Source organism: Charadrius vociferus, unplaced genomic scaffold, assembly GCF_000708025.1.
Source record: "Charadrius vociferus isolate BGI_N301 unplaced genomic scaffold, ASM70802v2 scaffold8, whole genome shotgun sequence".
Lineage (NCBI taxonomy): Eukaryota > Metazoa > Chordata > Aves > Charadriiformes > Charadriidae > Charadrius > Charadrius vociferus.
Genome location: NW_009649464.1, coordinates 210722 through 224712, shown reverse-complemented (window position 1 = coordinate 224712; position 13991 = coordinate 210722). Strand labels below are relative to the sequence as shown.

Genomic DNA, 13991 nt, shown 5'->3' with positions numbered 1-13991 from the left:
GATAACAACATGTGAAACTGTGTCTCTCATATGTTTATGTCACTGCTGTAGCTACATATTTCTGTGAAACGGGGTGCTTAGGTGAGCAGGTCTTGCTTCTCCTTTCTACTTTGGCACTGTGAGGTAGTCGTTGAAAAAGGATAGGTCTGGTCCCTGTTCACTGCTTGTGCATTTTGCAATAATGAAAATGAAAAGGAAAAAAAAAAAAACCACAAGTAATGCACCCAGAACACATGAAACCACAAGAGGAATTAACCCAGGGGTCCCCAAGATACTGTATGTTAAGAGACTGATCTGGCTGCTGGTCACAGCTGGTCATCTTGTGTATCTGCTAGACATGCAAAACATGCAGTTCTGCCTACACAGGGCAGGACTTCAGCTTCTTTGGTAGGAGACAAGGAATTAAATGGGTATTACTGGGCATATGCTTAACTAATCCACCCAATTTTAGCTATCTAAAATTTGTACATCTAGTTTAAGCTAGTTGTTACACTTCTAATGTAGTGTGGTACATTGAGGTGTGGACACATCCAGAGTGTATCAGAGTGAACTGGTATTCATCCCAGTTCAAACTAGGATGAAGGAACTGTTACTCAGAAATTCTCTAGAACAAAAAAAGTAGCCAGGATGACTAGCTTGAATGTTTGAAATACTTTGTATTCCTGATATAGTAACTTAAAACTCACAACTCTTATTTTTGCAAAAAGAACTCTCCTGTATGTGGACATCTTTGGGAAAAAAAATGTGTGCAATTTGTTGAAGATCACCCAAAATAAACATATAATTCTTTCATTTGGGAATCATTTCATGCATTGTCAATGGCATTTTTATTCTTTACACTTTAGACAAAGAATATTTAATAGTCTCAGTAAAGTATGCTGCTGAACTGTCAGTTCTAGGAACTTGTTTTGATATCCTGATGGAAGAAGTGCAGTCTTCTTGGGATTAGTCTCGAGAAGGATTTTGTCCCCTCCACGCTATAGACCTGATTTTGCCATGTAAGAGCCATTGCTCAGCAGGGCTCTCCAAAACTGATGTTACTCATAAAGTGTGTTCTTGAATCATGCCCATGGTTTGGTGTGACTGTTGTTCTCTTTCTTCTGAGCGGGAGTGAAGCGAGTCACAAAACTGCATGGGAAATGCCCAAGTACTGCAGTTCTGTACATCCTTTATCTTCGCTTGAACTTAATCTGATTGGGAATAAGGCCAGGTACCCTGGGATTTTGTCTGCCCATCTAAGGGTCCTTGTTACTACTGCACCTCTCTCCTGGCCTCTTCATATATCATCAGAGAAGAGAAAGATGATAGCTCGTTTCTTTGATTGTTGTTCTCCTGAGATAAAGAGACCATCAATGCCCTTTACATTTCTCATCTAGGAAATGACATGTTTAAATCGATTCGCTGTTCCTGCAGAAAAGCAATGGTTTTGATCTTCTGACAAGATTTGTTGATTTACATAGGTCTGTGAAAAAGCGGTTCACAATGCAGGGAGGAAGTATGGCCACCTGAATGGTATACTGGGTTGTTTTGGTTTGGTTTTTTAACTCACTATCTACAGGACATGAGTAAACACCATTGATCAAACAAGCTGAAAGGAATTGCACACGGAGATGAGGGAAGCTATTCTATTTTCTGTAGCACAGATTGGTGGGCTCAGGAGGACAACATTTGAAACAAATATGATATAGTTCACATAAATTGCCAAATTCCTCTGGTTTATCTGAAACAGAATGTCCTTAACTCTGCTTATGGTAGATGGGAGCTTATCTGTCACATACACACAGAGAATGAAACTGATGCTGAGATCAGGGATTGTTATCTGGATGTGGCAAATATATAGAGGGAATTCGGGGGAAAATAATTGTAGCACTTGCTTTGTGTACTGTGCATACTTAAGATACTGTCCTTTTGGGCTTTTTTTTTTCCTCTTCAAGTTACTAAGACAAACACAGCTTACTTCATTTATCTTGATGCAGGTTGGAGATTTTTCCAGTCATTAACATAAAGAGATCAACACATCCTGAAGCAAAGGGACCTGCATAGATTTAGGACAGTTAAAAAATTGACCTCCCTAATATTCTGTTTAATTTCAAGTAGATACATTCATAGATATAGACACAGGGCACCAATGGAAGTATCATCCTACACCACTGAGATGATGTCATTTGCAAACCCTTAAACAAAAGAAAATGGAACAACACTTCTTTTCTTAAGTTTCTGTGTTGTCCGATGCATGTGAAATTAATGTCTCTTCAAAGTAATAGCACAATGTGAGTGAGAATGACCTTATGATTAGGTGAAATGTTACTGAAATCACAATGAAAAATGTTAGTGCTTCAAAATATCTGAAGGGGGAGATATCTTTGAATGAGGCTGAAAAGACTTACAATAAAAAGTAGATGTTTTCCACTTTTAACCAAAGTAATTTGAAATGTATTTTTTCTACATAAATCCACATTAGATATTAGATATATTAGCTATGTTTTTCTAGCCAGCTGTAAATTTTATTAATTACGTGTTTATTCTGTCGAGCAATCTGTCTTTTTTTTCAATAAGACACAATGTAATTCATAATATAATTACTTAAAGGCCACTGATATGCTTAGAATTAATGATCTACTCAAATTCCTGATTACAGCTCTCATAAGTAAACTCAAAATAAGTTCTTATTACAGAGTTTCCTTTTTTATTTTATAATTTAAAATAGGTATTTGTTTTTAATTTTATATGCCCCGTATGTTAATACAACTAAATTTTTAATGTGGAAGGAAGAAAAGAGGGCTTCTATGAGAGGTTATCACTTCAGATGGAGTAGGGAATCAATGGATCGTCAGTGGAAAAAAATATTTGTTTTTTGGCATGACCATGAATTTATTAACCCTCTTTTTTTTGTTTAATCAGGACTAAATATAGATAAAGGAATTTCAGAGTAAATTCCATAAATGTAGTCTGACTGATCTGAATCAGACACTACCAAAGTATAATACGTCCATACGATCAAAGGGACATCAGACCACATAACACTAAATTGAGTTAATTATGTATCATAGAGGGGTTAAAAAATGCCTTGGAAGGAGCTGAGCTATTTCGAATACAATCTTCTATTATAGCTACACTGACATGCTTGCGTATGGCTTTTTATGTTTCTTTTTCTTCCTCTAGGCTGTACTTTGGAGGTACAAGTTTTCCCAGCTGAAAGGTTCTTCAGATGATGGGAAGAGCAAAATCAAATTTTTGTTCCAAAACCAAGATACTAAACAAATTGAAGCAAAGGTAAAAACAATACATTGTTTGTTTTATAAAGGCAATGTGCATTAAAAGCAGTTATCAAAGCAGCTAGGGGAACAGAGGGGTAAATTAAACGAAATTACTTAGAATTATGAGATTAATACACAAAGTCAAAGAATGCAATGAAAATGAAAGAAATTCCAAGAAAAGAAAACTGAATCAATTGCTTGGATTTTTGCTGGTTTAAAGTCTTTTGAAAGGTGTAATTACACTAAAAATTAATAAAAGACAGGACTCACTATATATGGTTTTGGACACGTTTGCCAACTCTCCTCTTTATCATTTTGATAAAGCGGGCTGAGCATTTGAATGCCTTGTTTTTCACCCTATACTCGTATTGTGAAGAAATGGTGCAAAATACATTCTTAAATCAACCTGGGGACAAAACCCAGCAAAGGTCTAAAATCTGTTTTTGTTTCTCAGGGGAAAAAAGTGTGGATTAAACACATGTTCCCTTACAAGACTGAAGCTTTGTGTCTGTGTCTAATTGAAAATCAGAAAAATTGTCTTTTCAGTTGTGTTTTTGATTCAAGAGTTGATTTATGAAAACAATAACGTTGAGAGATTTATGTTTGGTTTGTTTTATGTCTTTTGAGAATAAGACATTTACTGTCCCAATGTGTGTGCGGAGAAGTGATTTCTCAGGACCTTTGATAACTGGAACTGCCTTAGAGTGTGAATCAAAGGTCTTTTTGACTAGAATCCAAATGTTTGTGTAAACCTAAAGACTATTTTCTTGGCCATCTTTAACCCTTGCTTTTGAAGCATTTGCCATACCCTTTTTGCTGATCATGTCAGAGAGAAAATTGCTGAATGAATGTGATAACTATACGGTTCCCTGAGCAAAAAGAAAATGGTTAAATAAATTGTTGTCTAAAAGGGCTAAATATGCACAGCGTAATAAAATATGTAAAGAAAAAAAGCATTATATTGGGAGCAGTTGTGAGTTTAAATGCAAATAGCTACACCAAGCAGCTATTTTTCCTTCCTGCATATCTCTTTATGTTTGGTATTAATTATTTTCTACCTAACAGCTATTTACTTGATTTTGAATGTTTTACTCAATACAGTGTATGTATGTATGTAAAAGCTCCCATTAAGTCAACAGCTATGAAATGTGCAGACCATGGCTTTCAATACATTCATGTTCTGCTACGTTTCAAAGATAAATATTTTCTTACTTCTGATTTCCTTCAGAAATTGTTTTAATAGTACAGAATTTCTTTTCGTCTTTAATAATAAAACATAACTTAACAACCTAATGTTGTGAGGATGGTTTTCTCTTAAGCAAATAATTAGAAAATTTTATCATGCTCCTATGTACAGTTGAAGGATGAAACTCACCATTATTTTTCTAATATCTGCCTGCTATTGCCATTATATTAACACATAATTTTAAGACTAAAGAAATTTCATAGGAATCCAAGAATGGGAAAGTGTATCTTTTTTTTTTTTTTTTCAGTAAAACTAGAGTATATTTTTAATACTAAATTATACTAAAAAAAATAAATACAAAGGATGAAATCTAGATTTCAATGAAGAAAACCAGTTTTCATCAAAATGTTTTCATGTTTTAAATTAAATCTGTCATTCAAATCACTTTATAAGCCTCAGAGATATCCTGGTACCTTGATTGTAACTATTGTTATTCCCATGGAAACTGAATAGAACTTTATTTCTAGCAATTATCACCTTTCTACCTTTTATCAAGATAGAAATTCTACATTCTACCTTCTACCTTGAATATTATACAAACTTGCTAGCATGCTTATTAATATGCTGTCATGGTCACTTCTCTTCATTATAAAATTAAACGTTCACATCGACCAATTTGTAAATAAAAATCATTAATTTTAATTCATTTTCTTGGTGATCAAAGAATATCAATTATATCATGATTTAAAAAAATGTCAGATTTTGTTGTCTTTGGAAGGGCTACGGCATTTATAGTGATCACTTCTATCCATTTCATTTTGTTTACATATGAAATATGTTGCTTAGTCTAAGAAATATAGATAAATGTGGCTATAAAATGAATGTGAAGATTTTTGGGTCATATTTTTTCAACTTTGGTTAGTTTAAAATTCTGTGGATGGGCCCCTTCAGTATCCTTTAAGCTTTTCATAGATTTAAAGCACTATTCAGCATGGAGCTGGAACAATCTAGCCTCTATTTTTTGGACTTTACTAGCATTACAGAGTTAGAGATATAGCTATTTGGGGAACTCTTGAGTCATTAGGAAATGTTAATCAGATTGTCAGAAATGTTTGTAATGCCAAGTTTCATGCATACTGTATGCAGGCTTCAGTTGAAATCAGATGATGGGAATTTTGTAAAACATCTGTTAAAGGTTGTGATGAATATTCATGGCCACAGCTATCATCACCTGTTAAATGCAGCTCTGTGCTTCAGATGGCCTGGAGACCCACTGTTGTAAGGGGAAATACAGCGTAACATTTTTCTTTATATAAAGATAATTTTTTGTCTGTTATATTACATGGGGAATAATCAGAATACAGTGGAATGAGAGCTTACAGCTGAGAACAAAACGAAAAATCTGAGGAGCCATTGCCTCAACGTATTAGGGCTCTTCACTTCTGCATCCCCAAGCAGTAATGTGGAAGCAGGGCACGGCAGGTAACTTTGATACAGCTTAAGACAATCACTAGAACTAAGAGTGCTTTTTTTCCCCTTCACCGTTAACATTAAAACACTCTGTGCAGAACCTGCTATGGCATATGCATACCAGATCTGAGACTCCTGCTTTTCTTGTCTCCAAGGTCTGCTTTCCTCCATCTCTGAGTTTCAGCTATGGTACTGACGGAATGTGTTGATCTATTTAATGCACTATAATAGAGTTACTCCCTGTAAATGTGAGGGGGCCTGGCCATGGGGCTGGGGGTAAGGGGGTGGTTGGTTTTGTTTTGGGTTTTTTTGAAATAATATTGTTTTCATCCTAGTCAACAGCTGGCGGAATATGAGCTGGCAGTGTGCCTAGGTGGCCAAGAAGGCCAAGAGCATCCTGACTTTTATCAGAAACCGTGTGGCCAGCAGGACTAGGGAAGTGATTGTCCCCCTCTACTCAGCACTGGTGAGGCCACATCTCGAGTACTGTGTTCGGTTTTGAGCCCCTCACTACAAGAAAGACATTGAGGTGCTGGAATGTGTCCAAAGAAAGGCAACAATGCTGGTGAGGGGTCTAGAGCACAAATCTTAAGAGGAGCAGCTGATGGAACTGGGGTTGTTTAGTCTGGAGAAAAGGAGTCTCAGTGGGGACCTTATCGCTCTCTACAACTACCTGAAAGGAGGTTGCAGCGAGGTGGGGGTTGGTCTCTTCTCCCAAGTAACAAGTGACAGGACAATAGGAAATTGCCTCAAGTTGTGCCAGGGGAGGTTTAGATTGGATATTAGGAAAAAGTTCTTCACCAAAGGGGTTATCAAGCATTGGAACAGGCTGGCCCGGGGAGGGGTTGAGGCACCATCCCTGGAAATGTTTAAAAGACAGGACATGGTTTAGTGGTGGACTTGGCAGTGTTAGGTTTATGGTTGGACTCAATGATTTTAAAGGTCTTTTCCAACCTAAATGATTCTATGATTCTATATAATTACTTCCTGTCAAAATATGAATTATCAAAATCCAAATGTTTCCTGTCTTCCTTTATTTGCAATGCTGCACATTTTGTGTATCTCACACTATCCCAGATGTGTATGATTGTGGCATGTTGTATATACGTGATAGTATCCTTTAGCTTTAGAACACTTCCTCATTATGTAGAGAATTGAGAGTGTCAGAGTGCTTTGCTGTTGAGTTTCGATTTAAAATCTTGATAAATTTGTTATTATTCTAGAAATACATTCAGACTTGTAGATGGACATTTCTTGGAAAAAAAAAAAATGCAGCACCTTTTAAATTTTTGCCATACTGTCTCCGTAATTGCCCAGCATCTCCTCTGTATTCTGGTGGAATATACAGAGATATCACTGTTAATGTTAGAAGAATCTAGGAAAAATACTTTTTGAGAAAAAATGCAGAGCCATGAGCCATTCACATTCATCAGTCAGCTTTTTTTTTTTTTCTTGAGAAACACACTTGCCACCAGAGTTTATATTCCTAAGTGATAGAAAGACCTTCACTGACATTGAATACCTAATATTTGTATAATGCTGTCAAAATTTTTTACAGTATGCTTCATGCCTGACATAACAAAATTCATAATGGCATGTTTTGAGACACACAACATGTGCTACAGATTTAGTCACAGTTTCACCAGGTATACTTCTTTTCAGCTTGAAAGAAACTTAAAATATTTAAACATTTGCATTATTCTCTCAGATATTGTTAAAATATTGCCTTTTTTCTGTAGAGATTTTGTGATGCTTTTGTTTGGCTTCTCTGTAAGTAATATTGTGTTACTATAAAGATATATAGTGTAGTGTAAAAGAAGTGTTTCCTCATAGATTTAAGCAATTCCAGTCTGAAAAATCCGAACAGTAATTACCATAGGTCACTAGTAGGTCCATGGCAGGGTGCCTGGATGCAAACACCTAACTTTGAAGGTCTCTAAGGCAAGGTCTAAGTGGTTTCTGAGAAGAAAACCACTTAGGGGCAACATTAATCACCGATACACCTTAGACTTTCCAATCTGCAGGTTATTTCCCAGCTGTCACTCAGCAGGAGATATTGCACAAGTTTGCACAGTCAGACAGAATTTTTCTGACTGAGAGCTACAAAATAGAGCTGTCGGCTTGGCAGAATGTGGAGCCTACGTGTGCCTCTCCTTCGTTCCTACTGAGCCAGTGTGTTTGGGTTGATAAAACCAAGCACAGAAGGACAAAGCTTTCTCCTCGTCTGTAAAGCACAGAGAGATTCTCTTAGGCACTTCCCTATCTGGTTACTTATCTATTTATGTATTTGTATAGCTATAGTTTAATGATCCATTAGTGTCTTTTCAGTATCACAGCAGCTTCCAGAGCCTAACAAAATCTCAGGACTGTAATAAACTCAGAGTGCTTTGCTCTTCAGTTTTACCTGGCTAAGCATTGGTCCACTGCAATAGAAACTGCTTTATATTTTTCTGACAAAAATGAAGAGTATCTTAAATCTATGAGAGATCCTGTTTTGAGATATATATATGTACATGCTAGCAAACTTAGAAGTATGTAATGTATATAAAAATCAGCATCGGCACTGTTTTTCTTGTTACATGCACTTTCCATTTGAATTTTGTAAGCAGACGCACCAATCAGTAATTTCTGTGAACTGAGAGTTTCTGTGCCTTGTAAAACATATTTATAACTCAAAAGTGACACTTCAGTCTGTGCTTTCATGCTTCTGAACTTGCAGGGCTTTTTCACAGCTCAACAGTTTTGCCAGAAAAACTCAGGCGAGGTCACACAGCTGTTCTGCATCAGGTTAGCTTTTGTTCACAAACTAGCTGAACCCCTAAGATCAGTGTTACAAAACTGAAGTGAACACAAAATTCAGCACATCAAGGTGAAGATCCAGTCAATTGTCTTTGCCTATTTGAATATGGAGATAAGAAGTGGGCAGAAATATGGTATCAGCAAAGGAAGAAGTGTAACTCCAAAGATGTAACATTAATACTTATTGATTAATTAATGCCAATTATTTTGCACTTGAAATTACCTTGTATAGAAACCTAATCTAAAATAAGACAAATAACCTCAGTTACTGCTGTTGTAATGTGAACAAAATGTTCACTTTCAGGTGTTGCAAGCTGTCTTGATGGATGCTTGCACCATTTTCCAGACTGACAATTCTGCTCATTTCAAGTATATTCTCCAAAATATATTTTTAAATTAATCCTTGTTCTTAGCCTTGAGGGTGTTTCTGTGAGCCTCACAGTGCTCTTCAAATTTAGAATATCATCTTTAAATGGGTTTTAAGCATACATCCTTAGGATTTTTAGAGTGATTGCTCAATTGCAGTGACTGCATTCTGAGTTCAGATTTCTGACCTGTGTAGGTTTGTGTGATTCAATTTTTAGATTCCCCATGTCTTTCACATGGATTATGTTTAATGTTTATTTTAGATCAGATTCTATGCTAATATAGACAGACCATGTAACACCACATTTGATGAAAGAACTAATATCTTCTCATATCAGCAGTTTATATGTGGATGAAAGAAAAGATTTTTTTCTAACCATATCATGAATACTTCCAAACTCACAATTGCTTGATTTTGGAGATGTATTGTTTATGTAGTTGTATCATTAGTATAATGCAACAAGAGTTGGGTTTTTTTCATCTGGGGGTACTCCCTTTCTCTTTTCTCTTTCCATCTCTGTCAGTTCAATCCAGGCTTTCTTTGTGAAAGGTTACTAGAATTCCCATACACTTCTGACTATTCTCAATCACTACATCTTTCTCGCATACCTACCTATTTACATTGTCCTCAGTAGAAACTGAGTGTATTCAGATGATGGTATAATGACAGCAATGCAGGGTGACAGTAGTTTGATCAAGAGATAGCTTAGACATTTTGAAGGCCAGAGGGTACACTGATATTCCTAGGGGAGTAGGGTGTTAGCTGAGGTGTACAGAGAACATTGGGATAATAGTAAACTGTGTACTTGTGCATGAACAAGTAGATGTGGCTTAAATTTGGATTTCTTTGCTTTTGTGGGACTCAGAGCATTTGGTTTTCCCTTCTGGTAGCAATTTTGATGGCTTCACTGCATCACTGCATATTTCTTCAGGTTTCTTAGGATTTGCCTGTTTGTTCATTTGAAACTTCATCTGAAGCTGGATGTGCAATACACAATACCCTGCCTAGATGAAGGTGTATTCAGACAAGAGGGTGACTGATGACAAAGTATATCTGAAAACAGCCAGGGGTGGCTAGGTGTGCACAAAAGTGTGTAGGTTCCCCTCCATCTGCTGGCAGTAGTGCAGACCCGTGGGCAGCTAAAAGTGCAAGTTCTCAGCAGAAGTGAGGGAATATTTTGTCTGTCAGCAGCTCTACATGAAGTCTTATCTGTTCATTAAGCTTTCTTGTTATGAGGCTAATCTGCCAGAAAAGTGTTGTTCTTGATAGATCCTGTTCCCATCAATCAGGCTCCTGTGAATTGAGCTGCGGCCATTAATCAGGCCTGGACGTACTCACCACATACCAGTCAGCCTGCTGTGCTTCACATTGCTTTAATTTCCAGTTAAATATGCATGTCAGCATTGAAATAGGAATAATGTTTCATGGCAAATAGTAATCTAGCATTTGCTGACTTCTTCGTGCTCATCTTTGCAGTCAAGCTAATGTCTGTGTTGCATCATTACTATCAATAACAGTAATCCAATGGAACCTTCAGAGGCTGTCTTCTGTTGCCCCACCCATTTTCCTTGAAGGTCCATTGAGCAATGGATCTTTCCAATGTGTTACCGTTGCAGAAGCACCTGTGAAAACTGTTATTAGTAATTGTACTAACGCACTGTGAAAATTCAGTGTCCAGTAGCTGTAATTATAATAGTAAGAACTTTCAGCTGGTAGGGTTACCTAATTGACTCGAACAATTCTCAAACTGTAATATTTGTTTTAATAGTCTTATCCTGTTGAGACATAGGGACAAATGTAATCTTTCTACAGATAGCACACGGAATTGATATTATGAATATTTCATTGTTCTACTAAATATTTATTCTCTCATCTTAAGCTTCAGTTTTATTTTTATAGTACCAGAAGGATAAATAATAATAATAAAAAGGAGTTAACTAAAAAGTAACTTAATTTGGATGACAGATAGTTCTTATTCTGAAATAGCTTCCGTAATTCCTTGTTTCCTCATCTTTGAATTTCCATTGTTTTCCTATCTATGATAAATTTTCTTATTTTGAAATTTGAGGGAAGAAAAAGACCTTTGGCATGGTGATAAAACTGCCCTTCTCACAATGTTTAAAGATGAGAATGTCTCTAAACAGATTTTTTTAAATAGACACAGATGGCAGGTTTGTGAAACTTGGCATAAACTTTACCTTCTTTATTGAGAATTGGTCGTTAGGGGAGTTTAAAGAAGCTCATGGGATGTTATAAATTCATTTCTGAGCACGTCTGAAGGACATCTGCTCAGGTTGTAAAAGAGCTGAACAAAGCTCCACCCATTCAGTACATCACTGGACACTGCACCACAGCTGTCTTCTTTCAGGCAGTTGTTCCCCCTCACAGAAGAGGGATTTGTGAATGTCTCCATGAATTATGTGAAGCAATATCTTCCAGGAAATCTCAAGAGGCAGAAAATTGCAGGTTAATGTCATTTTGAGAGATTTAGCAATTTTTGTTGAATTTACAACATTATCAATATTCTTCTAAAGAAAAAAGCAAAACCCTTGACGCTACACAGCCTGGAAATACCAGTAGTGGACAAAAAGACAAATAGAATATACCACAGATATCTATTACTGGTTTCATATTACAGTGAAGAAAACTATAGAGGTGGTGAATCAAAGCCGAAAGATGGTAACTCTGTACCACCATCCCTACACTTATATGTATTCAAATACCTCAGTATTTGCTTTCAAATACAGCAGATATTTATTAATTAAATGCCAACTCCAAAAACACATACTGAAGATAACCTAGAAAAAATGATTAGATAAAGTCAATTAGACACGGAGTAAATTTCTATATGTAAAAAGAAAAAAAAAAAAAAAGTAGTTTTCATTTATTTCCTCTGTAGTGGTGTCTAGAAGAGTCCCAGCTAGTCTAATCACATGCTGAGGAGCTATAAAGAAACGTAAATTAAAGTAGAAAAAGGACTTTGTCTAATATTACTAATAACGTTCAGTCAAATAACAGTAACCTTTTCAATGAAAACAGATCCAGAATGTCACTGTGATAGTAGCACTTTTTGAAAATGTGTATTTATATTTTTTTTTTTAGTTAAAGAATGAGCTTAAGTAAGGGAATAGCTATCAGTGTGAGGTGATGAAAAAATGTAACATGTGGACCTCAATGTTATTGATATATGTGGACATATTGGGTATACAGTAGTAGTCCAGAGATGTGTAGACTCTTATGGTGCAGTCATTCAATTTCTATCTAAATTAACCTGCAAAGGTGCCAGATTTCATTAATCTGAGACACAAAAAAAAATAGTATATAGTGTCACTTTCCTTCCCCTTTAGCCAGTAGGATCTTATATTTCTATGGAGGCACTTAACTCAGAAATTTGTCCATCTTAGCCTCCAAACAGTTATTTACTGAATGGGGATAGCTCAATGTCTAAGTCCCCATGATGGAGAATTTTCAGGCCCATTAGCAGAATTGCATCAAATTATTAAAATTATTGCTACTTGAATAGCAGTTCATTCCTGGGTATGTGTTTGTGTGGTGTTCTTTTGTTTTCATGTCTAATCTTTTTGTTTTCACTTCCAGGAGCTGGAGTTTTCCAACCTGTTTGCGGTCCTTCACTGTATCCACTCATTCTTTGCAGCCAAAGTGGCTTGTTTGGACCCTTTGTATGTAGGCAGTCAAGCCACAGCTTCTGCTGCTCCTACAACTTCTGGTACTGGCAAATTAAAGTATACTACTTGACATCTTGCATTACAGCACTGCCACTTAACAACAAGACATAACAATGTATAAATATTCATAAGATGTAGACCTTTGGTGAACCATGTACGTGGAAACCAATCCTGGAGGCAAGACATCTTGCAGCATCAGCAGATAAATGGTCACGTGGGATCATAAATTCATCTCTGTTCTGCAAGACATCAGTAAATAAACCTAGTCGAACCCCCAGAATAGGATGGATATGCTTTTAGTATGATCTATTTGTACTTACATAGTGCTTTAAGCAACACTGGAAGCAAAGGAATAAATGACGAAATGAAGCACTTCAGTATTTAATAAAATTTTCAAATTGCTGTAATAATACACAAATAGAATTGTCATTTTCCTGTTTTCAGATGTTTTTTATGACAATATACTAAACTCTGAGTATGAACTAAATACCCTATCGTTATATTATAAATGACATAAGAGCAAGCAACAAGCATATAGTACATGGTGACAAGGAGATAAGCATGAAAAGGCATTTGTGTAAGTATCTCCTCAAATAAGAAAGCACTTTAAGCACTGTTGTAAATCCATACTTGTGTCCATACATGGAGTCATGCTACTTTTTCTATTTTGTTCTTTTAGTCTAACAATAACAATAACAAAGATATAGCCATACTGGACAGATACAGTAAAAAAAAAAAAAAAAAAAGCCACAAAAAACCAAAACACCTTTCCATGAGTAAGTCCCTCTTCTTCAAGTAAAAATAATGTGATATGAGTTTAATTTTAATTACAAATTAAACGCAAATGCATAAAATATCATGTCTGCTATTTACTTCCATTTTTTGTCAATGATTAAATTCTGTAAATCTAATAGTCTTTGTTCACAAGACTTAGCTGTTGAATTTGTTTCAGAGACAATCCACTTAATACATTGTTTCCATGTTTAACCTTGATTTAATATCATAAGTAGGAACTCTGTTCCACTCAGGCTCTCAACAAAATAGACATTCTACATTATGCTTGAAAAATGAATCCATCCTTTGAATTCTTAAAAATTTCTTTTTTTTTTTTATTATTATATTGTTAGTAAAAGACAAGAATAAATTAAATAACCTGTAAAGAATAGATGACAGAATGCATAATGTCTTTGTATGTTACGAATATAACATCACTCTGGACCACGGAC

The 13991-nt window shown here is 35.8% G+C and overlaps 1 protein-coding gene across 1 annotated transcript in view; it reads left to right on the top strand.

Annotated features, from left to right (window-relative positions):
* SNTG1 (syntrophin, gamma 1) overlaps positions 1-12835 on the top strand; it is a 164243-nt gene extending 151408 nt beyond the window's left edge. Inside the window, exons 16-17 of the mRNA XM_009889797.1 lie at positions 3163-3273; positions 12677-12835. Of these exons, the coding sequence (XP_009888099.1) occupies positions 3163-3273; positions 12677-12835 (270 nt within the window). The remainder of the gene's footprint in view (positions 1-3162; positions 3274-12676) is intronic.
* The last annotated feature ends 1156 nt before the right edge of the window (positions 12836-13991 follow it).